This window comes from Macaca thibetana, chromosome 4 (assembly GCF_024542745.1).
Source record: "Macaca thibetana thibetana isolate TM-01 chromosome 4, ASM2454274v1, whole genome shotgun sequence".
Taxonomy (NCBI): Eukaryota; Metazoa; Chordata; class Mammalia; order Primates; family Cercopithecidae; genus Macaca; species Macaca thibetana.
The window spans coordinates 86027274-86051363 of NC_065581.1; the positions used below are offsets into that span (position 1 = coordinate 86027274).

The 24090-nt window shown below is 43.1% G+C and overlaps 1 protein-coding gene across 1 annotated transcript; it reads left to right on the top strand.

Annotated features, from left to right (window-relative positions):
• The first annotated feature begins 233 nt into the window (after nucleotides 1-233).
• On the top strand, nucleotides 234-24090 carry LOC126953420 (AP-4 complex subunit sigma-1-like). The gene is made up of 3 exons (XM_050788860.1): nucleotides 234-358; nucleotides 8625-8635; nucleotides 23438-24090. Exons 1-3 carry the CDS (start codon nucleotides 234-236, stop codon nucleotides 24088-24090), a joined length of 789 nt encoding a protein of 262 aa, XP_050644817.1.

Genomic DNA, 24090 nt, shown 5'->3' on the forward strand with positions numbered 1-24090 from the left:
TTGGAGCATCCTGGGAGGAGAAGCAGAGCGACAGGACTGGCACGTGATGTTAAACGTCCCGGAATGGAGGCCTTCTGACTGGAGACTTGCAGTGTACGTACCACTGCTGCGTGTTTTCAGCATTTCAGTTTGGCAATAAACATAAAAAGTCTAGTAACATAGGCGTAAGCCTGGAATGTTCAGTGACTGGTCACTGTCAGGAATAATTATTACAAAAGAGCAGCTGCAAAAACATGACTCAGCATGCCCCACCTCAGAACACTCCGGAACCACCTAAGGGCTTTCCAAAGTCTGCAGAATCCAGGCCAGCTGAGCATTCACACTGTTCAAGTCACACTCCAGATCCCTGGTGTTATTGGTGAGAACGATGACTAACTAGCAGGATGATTTACATGCATGCGAGTTCCAACTTGGCCTTTTTCCTGTCAGCAAAATTTACTACTATCTTCTAGCTGTCTTCCTACATCAGGACTAAAAATGGTTACACTCCTAGCAGTAAAGCATTTCTAGCCAACTGACAAGCAAAGAAAGATTAAGGACAAGTACATAGACAACATGGGGTGGACTTTATCAGAAAGGACAAGGGCAGATACAGTGCTGGCCAAGGAGTGTTGCAAGTAAGGAATTTCCTGGAGTCTTATGCAAACTCCAGTAATCCCGGGCAATGATGCAGTTTCACTTCTGTTTCATATTAACGAGTACTAGAAACACATAATGAGTGACCTATTTCTTTTCCAGTGGATTTTCCTTTTATTAGAGCTATGCTCTGGTAGGTTACTTAATTATTTTAAAAAATCAACACTGAGCGCTACTTTAAGCTAGACCTTGACTTTAAATTTCAAATATGTCATTATAATATTTAATAAATATAAATTCAGTTTTTTAAACAGTTTTTGTGGGTTTTTTTACATTCCATGAAATTCATCCATTTGAAGTGCACAATTCAATAATTTTAAGTACATTTACAGAGTTGCACAATCATCACCACAATAAGAATTCATTTTTGAGCTTCTTATTTCAGTTTTTCAATAGATGATAATTTCAAGAGCAAATGATAAGCCACAAAAAGTCTGTAACTGGGGGTGAAGCAAGATGGCAGAATAAAAGTCCCCACCAATCATCCCCTGCCACAGGAACACCAGATTTAAGAACTATCTGCATAAAAAAATCACCATCATAAGAACCAAAAATCAGGTGAGCACTCACAGTACCTGGCTTTAACTTCATCTCACTGAAAGAGGCACTGAAGAGGGTATAAAAGACAGTCCTGAATTGCCAACACCACCCACCCCTCATCCCCTCCTGCACCCCCACAGCAGCTGTTGCATGGCACAGATAAATGTGTGCTTGGGAGACAGAAAGCAAAGCACTGTGAGATTTTGCATTGAACTCAGTGCTGCCCTGTCACAACAGAAAGAAAAACCAGACTGAACTCAGCTGACTCTCATCCACAGAGGGAGCATTCAGACCAGCCCTAGCCAGAGGGGAAATCGCCCATCCCAGTGGTTGGAACTTGAGTTCTGGTAAGCCTCACACTACAGGCTGAAGTGCTCTGGGGCCCTAAATCAACTTGAATGGCAGTCTAGGCCGCAAGGACTTCAAGTCCTAATGCTGTGCTGGGCTTGGAACCAGTGGACTTGGAGAGCACATGCCCCAGTGACACATCAGCCAGGGCAGCAAAAGGAGTGCTTATGCCACCCCTCCCGCAACCACAGGCAGTGCAGCTCACAGCTCCAAAAGAGAACTTTTCCTTCTGCTTGACAAGAGGAAAGGGAAGAAAAAGGATGACTTTGTCTTTCATCTTGGATACCAGCTCAGCCACAGTAAGATAGGGCACTGGCCAGAGTCATGAGGCCCCATTTCAAGCCCTAGTTACCAGACAACATGTCTAGACACACTCTGGGACCGAAGGGAAACTACCTTGCCTTGAAGGGAAAGACCCAGTCCTGGCAGGATCCATCACCTACTGACTAAAGAGCCCTTGGGCTCTGGTTAGAAATTTCTTCTACCAGACACCCTAAATCATCTTTCTAAAGTTCAAATTTCTACAGATCTCTTGGACAGGGGTAAAATGCCAGCAGTCTCTTTGCTAAAGCATAACAAGAGTCACCTTTGCTCCAGCACCCAACAAGTTTCTCATCTCCATCTGAGACCACCTCAGCCTGGACTTTATTGTCAATATCACTATCAGCATTTTGGTCAAAGCCATTCAACAAATCTCTAGGAAATTCCAAACTTTCCTGCATTTTTCTATCTTCTTCTGAGACCTCCAAACTGTTCCAACCTCTGCCTGTTACCCAGTTCCAAAGCTGCTTCCACATTTTTAGGTATCTTTACAGTGGCACCCCACTCCTGGTACCAGTTTATTATATTAGTCTGTTCTCATGCAGCTAATAAAAACATACCCAAGACTGGGTAATTTATGAAGAAAAAGAGGTTTAATGGACTCACAGTTCTATAGGGCTAGGGAGGCCTCAGGAAAATTACAATCATGGTGGAAGGGGAGGCAAATAGGTCCTTCTTCACATGGTGGCAGCAAGGAGAAGTACAGAGCAAAGGGGGAGAAAAGCCCCTTATAAAGCCATCAGATCTTATGAGAACTCACTCACTATCATAAGAACAACATGGAGGTCCCCATAATTACCCCCCACCAGGTTCCTCCTACAACCTGTGGGGATTATGGGGACTACAGCCAAACCATACGGGTGGGGACACAGTCAAACCATATCACACCTGCTCCTCTTTAAACATGGCTGGAGGAAAACAATTAACCATATGAAGTGGCTCATGTTAAATTATGACCACGATCCTTAGGTGTGCCCTTAGTGCTGCCTGACAATCCTGCATTTCCCCAAATCATTCACTTTTTTGCACCTTCTCTTCTCACCTTAAATCTTACACAGTTGATGACCTTACCTCCCATTTCCCTAAGAAGAGGATGCAACCAGAAAAATAGTCTTCTACATGCTCCCATTAACACATTTACCATTTTCTCTGTCTTCCCACGAGTGTTGTCATGCATAAAGTAAGCTCCTGTCCAAGGTTGTTATCTCCACTTGTGTACTAAATCCAATATTCTGTCGCCTACTCAAAGGTATTACCTCAGAAATTATCCCTCTGTCCTGCACAGTCAAATTTTACTCTCTACTAAATTATTTCAATCAGCCTATCAACATGCTCTAAAATAACCTCATCTTAACATATGACGTCATCTATCTCTCAACCTCATGTGTCCCTTCTGCCTCCCACCTTATCTTTCTGCCTCTCTTTACACAAAACTTGAAAGCATTGTCTATACGTGCTGTCTCCAATTCTTTTCTTCCATTCTCTGTTGAACCTACTCCAATCATATATTTAGATGCCTGAGTGATATCACCAATGTATATTTATTAGGCATGTTAAATGTAGATGTCTAAAAGAAAACGCCTGATTCCCCAGCTCCTAAATCTTGTTTTGTGAAAGGGCCATATATGCAAAGCTGCCTCAAGTGCCTAAAGAGCCAAGAAACCCAAAAACAAGGCAGATGTAGGTCAGTATAGGGTGTCTTACTGGAGGAGCTTACAGATACACGCATGGTCTTGGAAAGCCGCAAGACAGGTAGATCTCTGCATTGTTACTCCCCAGACCCAGGGCTTATGTACCATAGGGAAAGGGTATACATGCTCCCTCCAGCAAGACAATGAAAGGCAATCCTCCAGAACAGGCAAGAGTGCTGTATGCATCATAGCCTCTAATGTGTGCGATAACATCAAGGTTGCTTTGTTTTTACACTTGGGACAGTAAATGAAGTAGAAACCAGGAGGCATTCACAGGACTAGGGTTAATCAGAAGTCAACATGGCAGATTAACCTCCAAAATGGAGTCACTTTTGTCTCCACACTCCTGTAGTCTTCCTCATCTTAGTAAATGGCAACTACATCTTACCAGTACCCCAATCAAGAACTGGTTTCATCCTTGACTCCTCCCTTTCTCTCATTTTTTATATTCAATCCATTGATAGAGTCTGTTAACTCAATACAGAATACATCCTGAATTTCACCACTTCTTAACACCATTATCATTACCACTGGGGACCATGATTTCATCACCTTCCGCCTGCATTACTGCATCAGCCTGCCAACTGGTCTCTTTGCTCCCACCCTTGCCCCTCTATAATCTCGTTTTAACACGGCAACCAGAGGAGTCCTTTTTATTTATTTATTTAATGTTTTTCCAGAGGTATAGTCTGTCTGTCACCCAGGCTGGAGTACAGTGGTATAATTACAAATCACTGCAGTCTTGAACTCCTGGGCTCAAGCGATCCTCCCACCACAGCCTCCTCCATAGGTATGAATACAGGGGTGCATGCCACTATACCTGGCTTTCTCTCTCTTTTTTTTTTTTTTTTGAAGAGACCGACGAGGTCTCCCTATGTTGCCCAGGTTGGTCTCGAACTCCTGGCCTCAAGCAATCCTCCTGCCTCAGCCTCCCAAAGCTCTGGAATTACAGACGTGAACCACCACCATGCCTAGCCAGAATAGTTCTTTTTAAATGTAAGCATATCATGCCCTTCCTCTGCTTAAAACACTCCAACACTCCAATAGTTTCCTATCTCAAAGAAAAACTTTGCATCAAAGTCATTACATAAACTACAAGCCCTACACACTCTCGCCCCTTCTTACCTCTGTGTCACCATCTTCTTCTTTTTTTTATTTATTTTTTTTGAGACGAAGTCTGGTTCTGTTGCCCAGGCTGGAGTGCAGTGGCGTAATCTCAGCTCACTGCAACCTCCGCCTCCTGGGTTCAAGCAATTTTCCTGTCTCAGCCTCCCCAGTAGCTGGGACTGCAGGCATGCACCACCACACCTGCGTAATTTTTGTATTTTTAGTAGAGATGAGGGTTCGCCATGTTGGCCAGGCTGGTCTTGAACTCCCGACCTCAGGTGATCCGCCCACCTTGGCCTCCTAATGTGCTGGGATTACAGGCGTGAGCCACTGTGCCCGGCCTTGGGTCACCATCTTCTGATTCTCCCTCTTATATATTCTGTTCAGCCACACTGGTTTCCTTGCTGCTCTTCCAGCAAGTCATACACACTCCTGCCTTAGGTTCTTTGTACTTGCCCTTCCTTTTGTTTGAACCATTCTTTCCCCCATATATTCTTATGACCTCCTCCCTCCCTTTGTTGAGGTCTCAACTCAAACCTTGCCTTATGAGTGAGACTTGACCACTCTATTCAAAAGAGCAAAATCCAAAACCTCTGTCCTCGCATTCCCAATCCCCCTTGCCCTGCTTTATTTTTCTCTATAGAACTTATCACCATCAGGGCCTGGCACAGAGGCTCATGCCTGTAATCCCAGCACTTTGGAAGGCCGGGGCGGGTGGATCACCTGAGCTCAGGAGTTTGAGACCAGCCTGGACAACATGGCAAAACTCAGTCTCTACAAAAAGTACAAAAAATTCACCGGGTGTGGTGGCATGTGCCCGTAGTCCCAGCTACTTGGGAGGCTGAGGCAGAAGGATTACCTGAGCCCAGGGAGGTTGATGCTACAGTGAGCCATCCATGATCATGCCACTGCACTCCAGCCTGAGTGACAGACTGAGGCCCTGTCTCAACAAAAAAAAAGAAAGAAAAACGAGCTTACCACCATCGGGTGTGCTACATGTTTGTATATTTTTGTGGCATCTCATGAAACATAAACTCTATCAAGGCAGGAACTTTGTTTTATTCATTGCCGTATTTCCAGAGCCTAGAACAGTGCCTGGCATACTATGTGTCCTGTTTTATAATAAACACTGATGGTACAGCAGTGAACAAAAAAGACAAGTAGCAATAAGTGCTATGAAGAAAATAAGTCATATCATTGTAAAGCAATAGAGAGGGGTGGGGGTGTCATTTCAGAGGATATGTGAGGCAGCCTTTGACAGGATCCTTGAATTTAGTGTAGGAGTAAGCCCTGCTGAGGTCTGGGGAGTGCGTTTCAGACAGACTCCAGCAAGAACAGAGGCCCCTAGACCAGGCCAGCTTGGCATGACCAAGGAAAAGCAAGGCTAGTGTGTAGGGAGGGGCAAGAGAGGGAGTGAGAGTGATCAGAGGTAGTCAGGGGTCATGGTAAGCACTTGGGAATTTTCTCTACAAGACAAAAAGCTGTTGGAGGCTTCTGAGCAGACCAGTGACAGGATCTGATTCTCATTTTAAAAAATCACTTTGGTGCCATGTGGGGAACTAAATGTAGAGGGGCAAGGCAGAGCAAAAGGAAGCCAGTTAGGTGGCTTCTGCAGTGTTAGGTGGGAGTTGAACTTGGTAGTAGCAATGAAGGCAGGGAGAAATGGTCAAATTTGAGATTTTATATATATATTAATTTCAGATATATATAATATGTATATACACACACACATATATATATCTCATAGGATTTACTGATGGATTAGGTGTGAAATGGGAGAGAAAAACATTAAAGGATCACCTAAGGTTTAGCCCTGAGCCACTGGAATGGGGAACATTCAAGAAGGAATAGGTTTGGAGGTAGGAAGTGGGTGTTTAAATCAAGAGCATCCAAGGAATGGATATGGACAGAGAAATCCAAGGACTGAACCCTGAGATGCTCAGGACAAGGGGAAGGATTAGTCAAAGGAGACTTGGAGAGATACAGGAAATGAAGGACAGGGTGGAGTGCTGGAAACCAAATAGAGTAAAAAAAGGTTTTAAGAAAGAGGAAGTGATCAATTGTGTCAAATGCTGCTGACAGGTGGAGTAAGATAGGACTGAAAATTGATAATAGGATTTGGCAGTGGAGAAGTCACTGAAAAAGTGGTTTTGGTGGAGTGGTCGATGGGGCAGAAAGCCCGATCATAGTAGGTTAAAATAGATCTGATAGATTTGGGATCGTGTAGTACTAATTATTGGCCTTGGGCAAATCATTTAACCTCTCTGTCTTTTTGTTTTCTCATCTGCCAGAAGGGAATTATAACTGTAATCACCCAACAGGTTCTTCCTATCCACTGCACAGATGAAACCAGTTCCTAGTGTTGAACCAATGGATGCCAAAGTGGCAAGATCACTTGAGGCCAAGACTTCAAGACCAGCCTGAGCAATATTGTGAGACCCTGGCACTGCAAAAAATAAAAAATCAGCCAGGTGTGTTGGCTCATGTGTAATCCTAGCTACTTGAGATGTTGAAGTGGGAGGACTGCTTGAGGCCAGGAGTTTGAAGCTGCAGTGAGCTATGATCACGCCCATGCACTCCAGCCTGGGTGACAGTTAGATCCTGTCTCAAAAAAAAAAAAAAAAAAAAAAAAAAAAAAAAAAGAAAAGAAAAGAAAGGCCTATATAAGACAAGCACTTGGCATATTTGATCTTATTTAATTTTGTCTCTTCCAAATATAAACACACTAGAGCGTTGTCACTTTTTTTTTTTTTTTTTTTTTTTTTTTGAGGTAGGATCTCACTCTGTCACCCAGGCTGGAGTTCTGTGGCTCACTGCAGCCTCGAATTCCCAGCTAAGGCAATCCTCCCACCTGAGCCTCTTGAGTGGCTGAGACTACAGGCACACACCACCATGCCTGGATAATTTTTAAATATTTTTGTAGCAAAGGGGTCTCTCTATGTTGCCCAGGCTGGTCTCAAACTCCTGGACTCAAGTGATCCTCCTGCCTCGGCCTCCCAAAGTGCAAGGATTACAGGCATGAGCCATCGTGTCCAGCCTACTTTTTCTTTAAAAAGACAAAACAGTCAGGCATGGTGGCTCATGCCTGCAATCCCAGCACTTTGGGAAGCCGAGGCGGATGGATCACCTGAGGTCGGGAGTTCGAGACCAGCCTGACCAACATGGAGAAACTCCATCTCTACTAAAAATACAAAGTTAGCCAGGTGTGGTGGCGCATGCCTGTAATCCCAACTACTCCAGAGACTAAGGCAGAAGAATCCCGGGAGGTAGAGGTTACAGTGAGCCAAGATCGTGCCATTGTACTCTAGCCTGTGCAACGAGAGCAAAATTCCATCTCAAAAAAAAAAAAAAAAAAGACAAAACTCAATATGAAAAGATCAAATAGAAGTAACAAAGGAAGTATCTAATTTTTCTTTTTCTTTTTTTTTTTTCTTTTGAGACAGAGTCTTGCTCTGTCGCCCAGGCTGGAGTGAAGTGGCGCAATCTCGGTTCACTGCAGCCTCTGCCTCCCAGATTCTAGCAATTCTCCCTGCCTCACCCTCCAGAGTAGTGGGACACTACCATGATCCACCAATTTTTATATTTTTAGTAGAGATGGAGTTTCACCATGTTGGCCAGGCTTGTCTCAAACTCCTGACCTCAAGTGATCCACCCGCCTTGGCCTCCCCAAGTGCTGAGATTCCAGGTGTGAGCCACTGTGCCTGGCTTTCATTTTTCTTTTTGATCCTGAATATTTCACTTTTATTTTATTTTATTTTATTTTATTTTATTTTATTTTATTTTATGCTGAGATAGGATTTCACTAGTTGCTCAGGCTGGTCTTGAATTTCTGGCCTCAGGTAATTCTCCTGCCTCAGCCTCCTGAAAAAAAAGACACAAGCCAGGGTTTCCTTCAAAGACATATTCACCAATGTAGCTATGTCTGCCTTCCGCCTGGTATGAATCTGCACACCTTGTGTACTTGTTTCTGTGTTTCTGCAGGTGTTCGCTTGGTGAGTGTAACCTATTTTCCTGTAAAAGTCCTTGAGGGCTTTCTTCCTCCTCAGTCCTCAGGGCTTCTCCCCCAACCCCACTTTTTCTGAGAGGGAGTGGTCCACCAGCCTGAAGCCGACCTATTTTCCAAAATCACCCTTTTCCTTACTCATAGTTGAGACGCTATGCTGTGATTTATTTTTAAAGAACAGCCTACTCTCACACAGACCTGGGAAGCAAGCTACTCCAAATTACGAAGAGGGCTTCCACCGAAAAGACAGATCTAAGAACCATTGTTTTAAGTCTGCATGCTTTTGAGCACAAAGAGTAAACCCTGCAGCTTCAGAATATCTCTCTTCCTCTTTCAAAGCTCTTTCACAGGTTGGCCTTGCTTCCTTTTTAGAGCCACCCTCTCAGATGAGGGTGGTTTTAGAAGTAGGAAGCCAGATTTCGGCGCAGGACAGAATGCTCTGAGCTCAGCCTGGCACGGTTGCACAGTGGTGTGGGAAGCAGACTGGCCTGGCTGGGCGCAGTGGTTCAGCCTGTAATGCCAGTACTTTGGGAGACCCAGGAGGGCCGATCACTTGAGGTCAGGAGTTCGAGACCAGCCCAGCCAACATGGCAAAACCCCGTCTCTACTAAAAATTCAAAAATTACCCAGGCATGATGGCTCATGCCTGTAATCCCAGCTACTCGGGAGGCTGAGGCAGGAGAATCACTTGAACCAGGGGGAGGCAGAGATTGCAGTGAGCTAAGATCGCACCACTGCACTCCAGCCTGAGTGACAGAGCAAGACTCTGTCTCAAAAAAAAAAAAAAAAAAGGGAAGTGTACCGGCCTCTAATCCAGTTCCAGCAATTACGGCTTCTTCCTAGGCTCTGTGTCCCTGTGTGAGAAACATGGACCAGAAGTGCGTCAAGTTCTCGCTGTCCCTGTTCTTCAAATGAGGACGTGAAGGCATGGAGATGGAAAAGTGTAATGATGGGGGGTTCCTCTGAGGCTGTGTCAGAGGAGACAAGAGTGGAAATTGAGGATGATTCATTAATCTTTCTTGGCAAAGAAAATTTTATGTGATGACCAGAAATTTGTTTACTCATACACAAATTCCTACTGAAACAGTCAAGGGAGAGAAATAGCACGTTGGTACAAATGAGCTTTTTCTTTCCATAAATCCAAATAATCAACATTTTGGACATTTCTTAGAAAGTCTAGTAAGTCTAGTAAATAAATTACTTTTTTTTTTCTTTTTTTTTTTTTTAGACAGAATCTCACTCTGTCACCCAGGCTGGAGTGCAGTGGTGCAATCTCAGCTCACTGCAACCTCTGCCTCCCCGGTTCAAGTGATTCTCCTGCCTCAGCCTCCCTAGTAGCTGGGATTACAGGCATGTACCACCACGCCTGGCTAATTTTTGTATTTTTAGTAGAGACGGGGTTTTGCCATGTTGGCCAGGCTGGTTTCAAACTCCTGACCTCAAGTGATCTGCCCACCTTGGCCTCCCAAAGTGCTGGATTACAGGCGTGAGTCACCATGCCCGGCCAGATTTCTTGAAAGTTGTTTGAAAAGTGGTTATATTTCTTAGGCCTAGGATTAAGGGGTAGTTTTTATTGTTTAATCTTTTTGTGTCTGCTCTGCATCTTTTACCAATAATTAATAGAGAATCAATAAATATTAGTTATTTAATCAGGTTTTTTTAAATGAAATAAATGGCTTTAATTGTTCAAATGGAAGGCAGCAGAGTTTTAAGCAGAAACTTAAAAACTAATAATGGTGAAAACTGGCATTAGGCTGGGCACGGCAGCTCATGCCTGTAGTCTCAGCTATTAGAGAGGCTGAGGTGGGAGGATCACTGCAGCCCGGGAGGTTGAGGCTGTAGTCAGTCGTTATCATGCCACTGCACTCCAACCTGGGCTACAGAGCAAGACCCTGTCTCAAAAAAAAAAAAGAAAAAGAAAAAAATTATTTTAATTTTTAGTAAATTTTTTTTTTAGTAGAGATAGGGTCTCAGTATGTTGCCCAGTCTGGTCTTGAATTCCTTGTCTCAAGCGATCCACCCATCTTGGCCTCCCAAAGCGCTGGGATTACAGCCACCGTGCTTGGCCTGAAAAAAAATAATAAATTTAAAAAAAAACTGACATTTACTGAGTTTCATGTATTTCCTACTGAGCAGTACTGACTCATTTATTCCCCTCTCAACTCTGGAAAAGAAACTGTTTATTATCCCCATTTTATATATAAGAAAAAGCAGAGAAAAGTTCAATGCTTCTGCCAAGGTCACAGAGCTACTAAATGCAGTCACTGGGGCTTCACCTAGATGGTGAAGTTCAGGGCCCCTGATATTTATTATTGTGCTCTATTTTCTCCTAGATGATCTAAAAATTAAGCATACTTGGTTTGGAAAACATTGTATAATTTTAGAGAACAGATTTATCATGCAAACCACATTTAAGTTAATATTACCTGAACTTACATTAATAGAAGGCTGAAGGAAAGTAGTTTGAAACTGTGGTAGGTGTGGGATTTACATTTTGCTAAGGATAAACCAGAGTGGATAAATCCACTCTGTGCTAGGGTTAATTGTATAACCAACATTGGTTTATGTCAACAATTAGATTGCTTTGCATAGTATCTCAAAAAAAGCTGAAAGGTGATTAGAATTGCTCAGGAAAAGGTTGGAAAGATTACAAACTGCCAATCAGCTTCAAAAAATGAATTTAAAAAAAAAAAAGCACAATCTATCTGTAGAATAAGATTCCATCAGCACAGAAAACGATCAGGGAGAAACGAGTATGCGCACACACTCTCTCCCCATCCCCCAGAAAAGCTTCATTGACACCATCTCATTTTGTGTGAACAACATAGTTCCTGTCCTACCCTCAGTGAGGAACCTCAGCTACTTTAGGGCTTTTAAATGTTGGTCTTTGTCCTCTCACCCTCTACTTCCTCACTTTTCAATCAATTCTCCTATGGCTGGATCCATTTAACTGCTTATCACATTTCAGGGAATTGAATTAATCATAGAAGTGATTTCATGACCCAGAACCGAGGACAGACCTCACGCTCAATAAATATTTGCTGGATAGATGAATAATTGCTATAGCTGTGGTTCTTCTAGACAAGGAATTTCACCTTATATCCCAGGGTAGGAAAAGACACAAGACTGCAAGATGCAAGAAAGATTGCCTCCACTAAATAAAACAGGTTCTGGGCTGGGCCAGGTGGCTCATGCCTGTAATCCTAATACTTTGGGAGGTTGAGGTGGGCAGATCACTCGAGCTCAGGAGTTCAAGACCAGCTTGGGCAACACGGTAAGACCCCATCTCCACAAAAAATTAAAAAATTAGCCGGGTGTGGTGGCATGTACCTGTAGTCTCAGCTACCTAAGAGGCTGAAGTGAGAGGATCACTTGAGCCTGGGAGTTCCAGGTGCAGTGAGTTATGATCCCACCACTGCACTCCAGCCTAAGTGATAGGGCGAGACTCTGTCTCAGAAAGCCAAACAGGTTCTGATGGGGAGTGGAAGTGGGGAGGCGTAGGGTTTGGCAAGAACTGGCTATACTTTGCAACCAGTCAAATCTGGGTTCAAAATCTGGCTCCGCTCCTAGTGTATGACTTCACTTTAATTTCTCTACTTTGAGTCTCAATTTCTCCATTTAAATTGCCTTTTAGGGATACTGTGAGTTCGGGTATGACGAGAGAGGAGTTCATCCAGGTTCCTCCTTGATCCTTATCTTCATTCCCACTCCAAGAAGGAGACCCCAGTCTGATGAGTCATTCCAGGGACACTGATTAGGCCACATGAGAGGGGTTGTCTTTCTTTCTTCATCTTGTCAGAAGGTTAGAATTTTCTGGCACCCTCAGAAAAAGACCCGCCCTTTATTTCCCTCTGTAGCCCTTTCTTCTTTCTTAAATGCAGGCTACATGTGATAAGTGACCAGTTCTTCGCTCTTCTGCTTTTCCCTTCCAGGTAGCCTAAGTGGCTAAGAGGATGGAACTGTTCCCTTCAGGAGAAAAGGACCTGCATCCTGTTTTCATTGCCTCCTGGGGTCTTCTTTTTCAGTCTCCTTTCTCCCATGTGACCATCTGGATGGTAACACTTGGGTTTAGATTGAATGAGAAGGAAGAGTTTAATAGAGCCATTTTTGCCTGAGTTCCCTGCCTCAAGGCTTCAGACACAGCCCAGGAACGATAAAACGTTAATGCACGCAGAGTGAAATTTTATCACACTACATCTCAGACATGCAAATAAAATGTTTGAAATGGAACTTAAAATTACCAATAAAAGTATCTCATTCTTCGGACTTTAGGCCGCATTCCAGCTAATAACTCCACCTTAGAGCTGTTTCTCTCCCTTTTTCTTTTCCTCCTTTAAGATGGTGTTTGAAGGGTGGTGTTTAGGTGACCTCATGGTGGCTCATAGCCCATGCTTTTCTCCTCTGGATGGTGGCCAACCTGTGCTGCAAGGATGCTGGTCTGCCCTTGTCCCTGAGCTGCCAATCCTGAGGTCTGCTGTCCTGGCTCTCTTCCTTACCCCACCTCCATGACTGGAAGGAACTTGTCTTACATCATATCTGCCTCCTTACCAAGATGAAATTTGTAGACACCACTTCCCAGGAGGGCTACTAGCAGAATGGCTATTGGGGAATAATTTATGGAAGAAAGAAAGAAAATACAGGCATATACACACAAACCCATACACGCATACAGTTCTTGTCACGTTACTTATTTCTTTTTTTTTTTTTCCTAATTTTTTTGTAGAGACAGGGTCTCACTTTGTTGCCCAGGATAGTGTTATACTCCTGGCCCCAAGCAATCCTCCCATCTCAGCCTCCCAAAGTGCTGAGAATACAGGCATGAGCCACCGTACCCAGACCCCATTATACTCTTTTATCATCTCTCAGTATACCCCAGTAGGATGTTCAGGTATTTTCTGTTTTGTAAGCCCAGTGCTGAGAAGAGTGTATGGCACAGAGTAGGTGTTCAATGAATATTTGTTGAATGTGTGAATGGTGCATCATATCTGCTGTATATGGATTTATCCAGTTTAATTCTCAGGGGCAATCTTATTTCCCTTATCCCCAGGCGCTTGCAGAACAGCACACAGAAGCTTATGACCACAACAATCACCAACTTGGACATGGTAGTTGAAGCAATGAGTCTTATGAGGTCCCTCAGGATGAGTGGGAAGAACAAAGTAGGGCCAAGAGTAGCTTAGAGTAGCAGTTCTCAAACTTTCTATCTCAGAACCCCCTTACAACTTTTAGAAATTATTGAGGACTCCAAGGCATTTTCTTCACATGGGTTGTGTCAATATTTATTGTATTAAAATTAAAACAAAAACTTTAATTTTTTGCAAATCTCTTGATAGAAGAGAGCTGGATTCCCATACCTACATCTGCATTCAATCTGTTGAGACGTGTTTTGGTTGAAATCTGACCTCATGCAGATAGGCGACTGGAAAAGGGAGGATCTCAGAGACCCCAGGGTTTCTCTGACCACGTTCTGAAACTGCTGTCCTAGAGCAATAGTTGCTGTGACAAGGACAACAATCTTCTCTGTGACAGAGCCCCCAGCCCTACGGGAACCTCAGACTCTAATATTGGCACATAATCCCAGCCTCCAGCCTCTTTTCTTAGAATTGCACAATTTTCCAGTAATGTATGAAACAGCCTTGTGCAGGAAAACTGGATAGAGCTGAGTCCCTGAGGGAGTATGTTTGTCCTGGGTAAAAGCGAGTGGACTAGACATCCTAGAAAAGGATTGACATCTGAAATCCTAGCATTTTGGGAGACCAAGAAGGGAGGATCGCCTGAGCCCAGGAGTTTGAGACCAGCCTGGGCAACACAGCAAGACCCTGTTTCTAAAAACAAACAAATAAAAACCCCAAGGAAGTGGGGTGTAGAGGACAAGAAAACACATCATACAGTTTCAGGAAGGAGAGACAACAGCTTCAGAAGCTCAGGTACATTAATGAACAAACATGCCTCAGTTTTAGGCTGAAGAAGAAACAATGAAGCTCAGCCTGCTGGGTGTGTGTGGAAGGAGCTGGCTCTCAGAAGGAGAAAAGTTGGTGACATAATTATATATGTACCTCTGTAACTTTCTGAGTCTAGCTGGCAGAGCCACGGCTTTGCCCCCATTCATCGGGGAACTGGTGGAAATATAGCAGACTCTTACCAGATACAGATGTAAGACGAGTAAAGCCTCAGCATGTTGAGTGGCTTGTAGCCATAGGTAGAAGGGCCTTAGATAATACTTTCTGGTTTGTAAGCTCGTCCAGCCACGGGCCAGCACCACCAAGGACACCTTTACTGTGTATTTTCCTTACCTGCTTTACAGAGAAAAGATACAGTTGGCCAGCTGTCAGTAGCCCTAGCCAGGCCCCAAATACCGCTCATCTTCCTTCCATGACAAGTAGTCCAGCTCTGCACTGAAAAAATGAGTGTATGTGACTGCTGCTGCAACCTGAAAGAGTCACATTTTAGTAAGCAGATAACAAGTCCAACCTTTGTGCTTAGAATTTTCCAAAGCTTTTTCTAAGAAATAAACTATCTCTATTGCTCTTCATCCTATACTAACTTCTGACACCTTTTGCATGAATGCCTACATTGCTATTTGGGAGGCCTAAAATGGTCCTTGTTTAACACAATTCCCAAGTCTAATACAGTGTTTGGTACATAGAAGGCACTTAGGTTTTCAGTGAAAGAAAGTTAAATAAATGAATTCTGACGAATTTTTTTTTTTTTTTTTTTTTTTGAGACAGAGTCTGACTCTGTTGCCCAGGCTGGAGTGCAGTGGCACGATCTCTACTCACTGCAACCTCTGCCTCCCGGGTTCAAGTGATTCTCATGCCTTGGCGTCCCAAGTAGCTGGGATTACAGGCGTGGGCCACATCACCTGGCTAATTTTGTATTTTTAGTAGAGACAGATGTATTAGTCCATTTTCATACTGCTATAAAGAATTGCCCAAGACTGGGTAATTTAGGGAAATAAAGAGGTTTAATTGACTCACAGTTCCTCATGACTGGGGAGGCCTCAGAGAACTGACAATTATGGCAGAAGGCTAATGGGAAGCACGACACCTTCTTCATGGGGCAGCAGGAGGGAGAAATGCCGAGTGAAGGGGGAGGAGCCCATTATAAACCCATCAGATCTCGTGAGAACTCACTATCATGAGACCAGGATGAGGGAAACCGCCTATGATTCAATTACTTTCACCTGGCCTCTCCCTTGACACGTGGGGATTACAATTAAAGATGAGATTTAGGTGGAAACACAAAGCCTAACCATATAACGGGTTTTCACGATGTTGGCCAGGCTGGTCTCAAACTCCTGACCTCAAGTGATCTGCCTGCCTCGGCCTCCCAAAGTGCTAGGATTTTAGGCATGAGCCACCGCGCCCGGCCTGATGGTCTTATTTAATGTGAACCAAAAGCATATGCTTTTCGTACATTATCCCATTTAATTACATTGTTCATGGAAAGCCCGCCTCCTCAAGAAGGTATAAGTTCTTTGAAAGCAAGAAAAGTACAATATATTTGAGGCTTATTAAAGACTTTATACACATCATCCTGTACCCACCTATCTTATGGCAGTGCCCCTCAAATCCTTCTTAAAGACACTTTTTTCTTCTTCTTTTATAGTACTAAAAGCTATATTTATTTATCATTTTGCTACAGGGCAAGACTTGCTTATTTTGGTAAGTCCCACTAAAGGTTTTAGAGTAGAGAAAGTTATTTATTTATGGTCTAATGTATTGCTTCCTCTTATTCAGAAACAGTCCAGCTAAATGGTTTACTTAAATCATTATGTATTATGTAATCAAATAGGGCTACATATTAAAGCATATAATAGACCAGGCTCGGTGGCTCACGCCTGTAATCCCAACACTTTGGGGGCCCAGGCAGGAAGATTGCTCGAGTCCAGGAGTTCGAGACCAGCCTGGGCCAACATGGCGAAACCTCATCTCTACTAAAAATACAAAAATTAGCCAGGTATGGTGGTGTAGGCCTGTAGTCCCAGCTATTCAGGAGACTGAGGCACAAGGATCGCTTGAACCTGGGAGGTGGAGGTTGCAGTGAGTTGAGATCGTGCCACTGCACTCCAGCCTGGGCAACAAAGCAAGACTCTGTCTCAAAAAAAATTAAAAATTAAATAAAAATAAAAATAAAACATACGATGAACATGCCAGGTACCCTATATCATTTATAATCAAAGAAGCTCTGTTTTTGTCTGTTTAAAATTCAAAAGCTTCCACAAATTTTTACTTAAATCTGTACAGCAGTGCCCTGGGAAGGAAGATGTGATATTTCAATAAAAAACTTGACAGACATTAAAGAGATGAATTAATTAACGGAGAGGCTAGATAGAGGAATTTCCCACTTGGAAAGAATATTTCTGTCTAAGAATTCACTTTACTCTGAGCTCAACTGGTAAATTTAAAAAGCACTGAGTTGAGGTCAGGCGCAGTGGCTCACGCCTGTAATCCCAGCACTTTGGAGGGCCCAGGCAGGAAGATTGCTCGAGGCCAGGAGTTCAAGACCAGCCTGGCCAACATGGTGAAACCCCATTTCTACTAAAAATACAAAAATTAGCCAGGTGTGGTGGTATATGCCTGTAATCCCAGCTTCGTGGAAGGCTGAGGCACGAGAATCACTTGAACCTGAGAGGTGGAGGTTACAGTGAACTGAGATGGTGCCACTGCTCTCCAGCCTGGGTGACAAAGCGAGACTCTGTCTCAAAAAAAAAACAACACTGAGTCTTTGTTTTTTAATATAACAGCTTTATTGACATATTTTTCTTTTTCTTTTTTTTTTCTTTTTGAGATGGAGTCTTGCTCTTGTCGCCCAGGCTAGAGAGCGGTGGCACTACCTTGGCTCACTGCAACCTCTGCCTCCCAGGTTCAAGCGATTATCCTGCCTCAGCCTCCCTGGTAGCTGGGATTACAGGTGCTTGCCACCACGCCCGGCTAATTTTTTTGTGTTTTTAGTAGAGACGAGGTTTCACCATGTTGGCCAAGCTGATCTTGAACTCCTGACCTCAGGTGATCCACCTGCCTCGGCCTTCCAAAGTGCTGGAATTACAGGTGTGAGCCACCACACCCGGTTGATACATTTCACATAGTGTAAAATTCACCCTTTTAAAGTTTACAATTCAGTGGATTCTGGTATATTCATAGAATTGTGTAATCATCACCACTATCTTATTTTAGAACCTTTTTTTCAATCCAAAGGAAACTCCATACTTATTTGCAGTCACTCGCCATTGTCTCCCTTCCCCTAGCCCTTGGAAGCCACTAATTTACTTTATGTCTCTATGGTTTTTCTCCTTTCTGGACACTTCATATAAATGGAATCCATGCAAAGTTGGCCTTTTGTGTCTGGCTTCTTTCACTGAGCACAATGTACCCATGATTCATCCATGTTGCTGCATGTATCAGTATTTCATTCCTTTTAATGGCCAAATAATATTTTATGTTATGGATATATCTCATCTTGTTAATCCTTTCATTAGTTGATGGACATTTGGATTGTTTCCACTTTTTGGCTATTATGAATCATGCTGATATAAACATTTGTGTACAGGTTTGTGTGTGCTCATATGTTTACAATGATCATGGCTATATGCCAAGGAGTAGAATTGCTGAGTCATAAATAACTCTGTTCAACATTTTGAGGAATTGACAAACTATTTCCAAAACGATTGCATCATTTTACAATCCCACCAACAATGTATAAGGATTCCAATTTTGCCATATCTTCACCAACACCTATTATTTTCTGTCTTTTTAAATTCTAACTGGACTAGTGGATGTGAAGTGGTATCTCATTTCAGCTTTTGATTTGCGTTTCCCTAATAACTACAGTAACAATGTTGAACATTTCTTCATGTGCTTATCAGCTATTTATATATCTTCCTTGGAGAAATGTTCATTCAAATCCTTTGCCTTTTTAAAAATTGGTTTGTCTTTTTATTATTAAGTTGTAAGAGTTCTTTACATATTCTAGATACAAGTCCCTTATCAGATATATGATTAGCAAATAATTTCTCCCATTCTGTGTGTGTGTGTGTTTTGTTTGTTTGTTTGTTTGTTTGTTTTTGACAGAATCTTACTCTATTACCCAGGCTGGAGTGTAGTAGTGTGATCTTGGCTTACTGCAGCCTCTGCCTCCTGGGTTCAAGTGATTCTCATGCTTCAGCCTCCTGAGTAGCTGGGACTAGAGGCACACGCCACCACCCCCGGCTAATTTTTATATTTTTAGTAGAGACGGGGTTTCACCATGTTGGCCAGCCTGGTCTCAAACTCCCACCTCGGCCTCCCAAAGTGCTGGGATTACAGACATGAGCCACAGCACTCAGCCCCTGCATGCTGGGTTCTATCCTTCCTTCCTTCCCTCCTTCCTTCCTTCCTTCCTTCCTTCCCTCCCTCCCTCCCTCCCTCCCTCCCTCCCTCCCTCCTCCCTCCCTCCCTCCCTCCCTCCTTCCTTCCCTCCTTCCTTCCTTCCTTCCTTCCTTCCTTCCTTCCTTCCTTCCTTCCTTCCTTCCCTCCTTCCTTCTTTCCTTCCTTCCTTCCTCCCTTCCTTTCTCTCTCTCTCTCTCTTTTTTTTTTTTGAGACAGAGTCTCACTCTGTTGCCCAGACTAGAGTGCAGTGGCACGATCTCAGCTCACTGCAACCTCTGCCTCCTGGGTTCAAGTGATTCTCCTGTCTCAGCCTCCTGAGTAGCTGGGATTACAGGCATGTGCCATCACACCTGGCTTATTTTTGTATTTTTAGTAGAGATGTGTTATCACCATGTTGGCCAGGCTGGTCTCAAACTACTGACCTCAGGTGATCCACCTGCTTCAGTCTCCCAAAGTACTGGAATGACAGGCGTGAGCCACCATGCCTGGCCACTACCCTTAATCCTAAATTGTTTCACTTTCTTTGTCTGGAAAATAAGTGGGTTCTAAAGACTCTCAGAGTGGTAAAATAGGGTGCATATACATTGGTCAGTGACCAGGGAGTATGAGAAGCCAAGGGATTCATGTGATCCATCTTCTAAAATACCAGTACCACTCAAAGATTGTAAAGTAAGCAGAATCTTGCTTTTTCACATATGAAAATCTGGAAAAGAAAGAAACCGTATGCACTGAGCAAATAGAAAATGTGGCACTTTTGAGAACCTGGTGGCAATGGTGTTGCTGTTGTATCAAAGTAATAAGGGTGAGTGAATTTTGAGAGATAAATTATGCCTGACCATTGGAACCAGTGAGCAGCCGAGCATGAGACAGCAGTAAGCCTCCAAAACCTAATTTTTTGGAAAAACAAGCTGGTCAACTTATGAACCAGTGTTTATGATTTTTAATATTCTTTTTTAAGAGACAGAATCTCCTTCTGTCACCTAGGCTGGAATGCAGTGGGACGATGATAAATAGTAATAGCACCTCTGTAGCAGAAACTACTGTATCAAAAAGAAGTATAGGATATTCTTAGATGTTCATTTAAAATATGGATTTTAACCTGTGGTAAATGTGCTCAAACCAAAACCTTGTTTTTTGAGAATATCGTGACCAAAAAATGGCAAGAGATTTTGTTCCTGCAGCCAGAAAAGTCAGTCACATATGCCGGATGAGGGTCTACTATATAGACTATATAAAGAACACTTATAACTCAATGACAAAAAGACAACATGATTAAAAAATGGGCAAAGGATTTGCCTTAGTCTATTTGGGCTGCCATAACAAAATACCATAGACTGTGGCTTATAAATAACAGAAATGTATTTCTTACAGTTCTGGAGGCTGGAAGTCCAAGATCAAGGCACTGGTAGATTCATTGTCTGGTGAGGCCTCACTCCCCCATAGACTATCATCTTTTCATTGTAACTCACACAGTAAAAGGGGGCAAGGGATCCCTCTAGGTTCTCTCTTATACAAGCACTAACCCATTCATGAGGGTTCTGTCCTCATAACCTAATCACCTCCCAAAGACCCTTCCTCCTAATATCACCACCTTGTGGATTAGAATTTCAACATATGAATTTGGGGAATAGACATTTAAGGACTGAAATTTAAGGATGCTCACTTTGGCATCATATACACTTGTTAGTTCATTTTATATATTTTTTATTTTTATTTTCATCTTAAGACTGGGTCAGGAGGCTGAGGTAGGAGGATTACTTGGACCCAGGAAGTCGAGGCTGCAGTAAGCTGTGATTGTGCCACTGCACTCCAGCCTGAGTGACAGAGTGAGACCCTGTCTTAAAAAGGGAAAAAAAAAAAAATTCATGTTGTTGTTTGAAGTAAAGTAAGTACTACCAGGTCTAAAACAATCCCAGAGGTCTCCTGGACTCCCTCTAACCACCCTTGCTTCCTGTCTGCTCCCTCCTCCCCAAGACAACCGTTCAATCCTTCTTCTTCCTTCAGTGTATACCTTCATATTTTAAAATAAAATGCATATTTTATATATATATGAAATATATATATATATACACACACATATATATTTTTCAAGTCAGAGTCTCTCTCTGTTGCCCAGGTTGGAGTGCAATGGCATGGCGCAATCTCGGCTCAATGCAACATTTGCCTCCCAGGTTCAAGCGATTCTCCTGCCTCAGCCTCTTGAGTAGCTGGGATTACAGGCATGCACCACCATGCCCGGCTAATTTTGTATTTGAATAGAAACAGAGTTTCACCATGTTGGTTAGGTTGGTCTCAAACTCCCGACCTCAAGTGATCCACCCGCCTCGGCCTCCCAAAGTTCTGGGATTACAGACGTGAACTACCGCGTCTGGTTCATTTTTTTTGTATTTTTAGTAGAGGTGGGGTTTCACCATATTGGCCAGCTGTGGAGTTCCTGGTCTGGAACTCCTGACCTCAGGTAATCTGACCACCTCAGCCTCCCAAAGTGCTGGGATTACAGGCGTGAACCACTGTGCCTGGCCCGTATAGTGCTATAATTTTTATATCTTGGTTTTAGATATAAACTGATTACTTCTACTATGAAGATGAGGTTTTTAGCTCTATTATTACCCAGAATGTCATCTAAAGACATTTAAATATATACATACATTCTCCTTCCCCATCCTCCTAATACAGTTATGTCATAAGTTTGGATCTATTGATATTTATGTTTACGTGTATAATGAATTGTGCTATAGAGACAACTTCTTGTACTTTTTCTCTTTTTTTGCAATTAATAAGTACCTTACACTGGCTTGAAGAAGTGAATGATATGCCTTCCCAAAATATACCAAATTGGTATTTTGATTATTTTGAGTTGAAAACATTGGAGATGTTGTAGTTTTGGAAAGGGTGAGCTGACCATCTTCTCCCACATGCAGCAAGCCATCACCATTCCTCTGGGAGGGGCACTCTCCCACACCGGGCTCAGAAAAGAGCCATTACCCCAGAGTGGGATTGCAATTACCTGACAAATACACTTATGGAAATCACCCTTATCTTCCATATATCTCCTAATGACACCCCTCGAAATGTATTGCTCCTACTCAGGTCCCCTTTGTCCTGTGCTTTCTTCTCAGATTTATCATTCTTTGTCCCAAAAGTATAAAAGTGTCTTGCTTTGGCCATTTTTTGGACTTGACGCTCTTGTGAAGCTCCCCATGTATGTGTAATACTAACTAATTTGGGCCAGGTGCGGTGGCTTATGCCTGTAATCTCAGCACTTTGAGAGGCCAAGGCAGGCGGGTCACTTGAGGTCAGGAGTTCGAGACCAGCGTGGCCAACATGGTGAAACCTCATCTCTCCTAAAATAAAATTAGCCGAGTGTGTTGGCGCATATCTGTAATCCCAGCTACTCGGGAGGCTGAGGTGGGAGAATCACTTGAACCTGGGAGGTGGAGGTTGCAGTGAGCTGAGATATTACCACTGTACTCCAGCCTGGGTGATAGAGGGAGACTGTCTCAAAACAAAAAAAAACTAATGAATTTGTATGCTTTTCTCTCGTTAATCTGCATGGTGTCGATTTGGGTTCTAGAACAAACTGAAGAACCCACGTTAGACCAACAGCGGGAATAGAGGTGATCTCTGGCTCTCCTACACTCTTTTCTTTAACCTCATTTTTTATTTACCCAGCATTTATTCATCCCCAAGATCTCTGCCGGAAGTGTACATCTCTTCTTAAGTTCTCCAAACATACGGAGAATTCCAGCAACTTCATCTTCTTCTTTGAAACCTTCCCCTTGCTCCAGGACTCACCTGTCCTCTTGCTGCAGGCTGGGCTAGTCTCCCTCTGGCCCTCTTGTACAGATGCCACATGGAGACTGCCTCTTACCCTCCCCCCTGGAAATTCCTCTCACTCTTCTCCTGAGTGAACTCTCATGCGTCCTAGATCCCATGGCTTATTCTTTCTTGGTTTACACTCTTCAGTGAAACACTTCTTCCGGTAGCTTCCTGGAAAAGACTGCATCGGGAATAAATTTCTTGAGGTGTTAGGTGTTTGGAAGATTTTTTTTCTACTCTTATGTCTGATTGCCAGTTTGATAGGAAACAGACTTCTAAGTTGGAATTAATTTACTCTTGAAATTTTGAAGTCATTGTTCATTGTCCTCTAGCTTCAAACTGAGATTGCAGATACTATTTCAATTCTGATGCTTTGTGGGTGACCTGTTTTTCCCTTAGAAAGACTGTAGTGGTGGCTCACACCTGTAATGTCAGCATTTTGGGAGGCCAACGTGGGAGCGTCACTTGAGTCCAGTTGTTTGAGACCAGCCTGGGCAACACCTGGGCAACACAAGGAGATTCCATTAATACAAATAATTTTTTTTTAAAAATTAGCCAGGCATGGCAGACGCCATACTAAAAGCCAAAACGGCTGCCCCGAGGAGGCCCGCACTGCGTAGCTAGTGAAGGTTGGGGAGCAAGCTACTGCAGGAAAGAGGGAGGGGGACTCCAGGAAAAGCCGTTGAGAGGACCATCACACTCCGAGCAGCACAGGTTCCAGTTACAGCCATCCCTTGTCATAACTTTTGAACTACATTTGGAAAAATACTGGCCAGGAAAGAAAAATGATAAAATTTTCCTCATGGTGAATAAACAAGGGCAGACTCGACTTTGTAAGTACTATGAACATGTAGATATTAATAAGCGTACACTTCTGGAAACAGAAGTCATAAAGAGCTGTCTCTCTCGGTCCAATGAACAATGCCCTTTCACTGAATATAAGGATTTTCGGCTGATATATCGGCAGTGTGCAGCTCTCTTCATTGTGGTTGGAGTTGATGACACTGAGACAGAGATGGCTATTTATGAATTCATTCATAATTTTGTGGAAGTTTTAGATGAGTATTTCAGCCGAGTGAGTGAATTAGATAAAATGTTTAATTTGGATAAAGTACACATCATTTTGGATGAGATGGTGTTAAACGGCTGCATTGTGGAAACTAACAGGGAAAGAATTCTTGCCCCTCTACTAATTCTTTATGTCAGAAAGCTGAAAGGAAGTATCTTCCAGACAACATGGATTTATCGGAAATGCTAG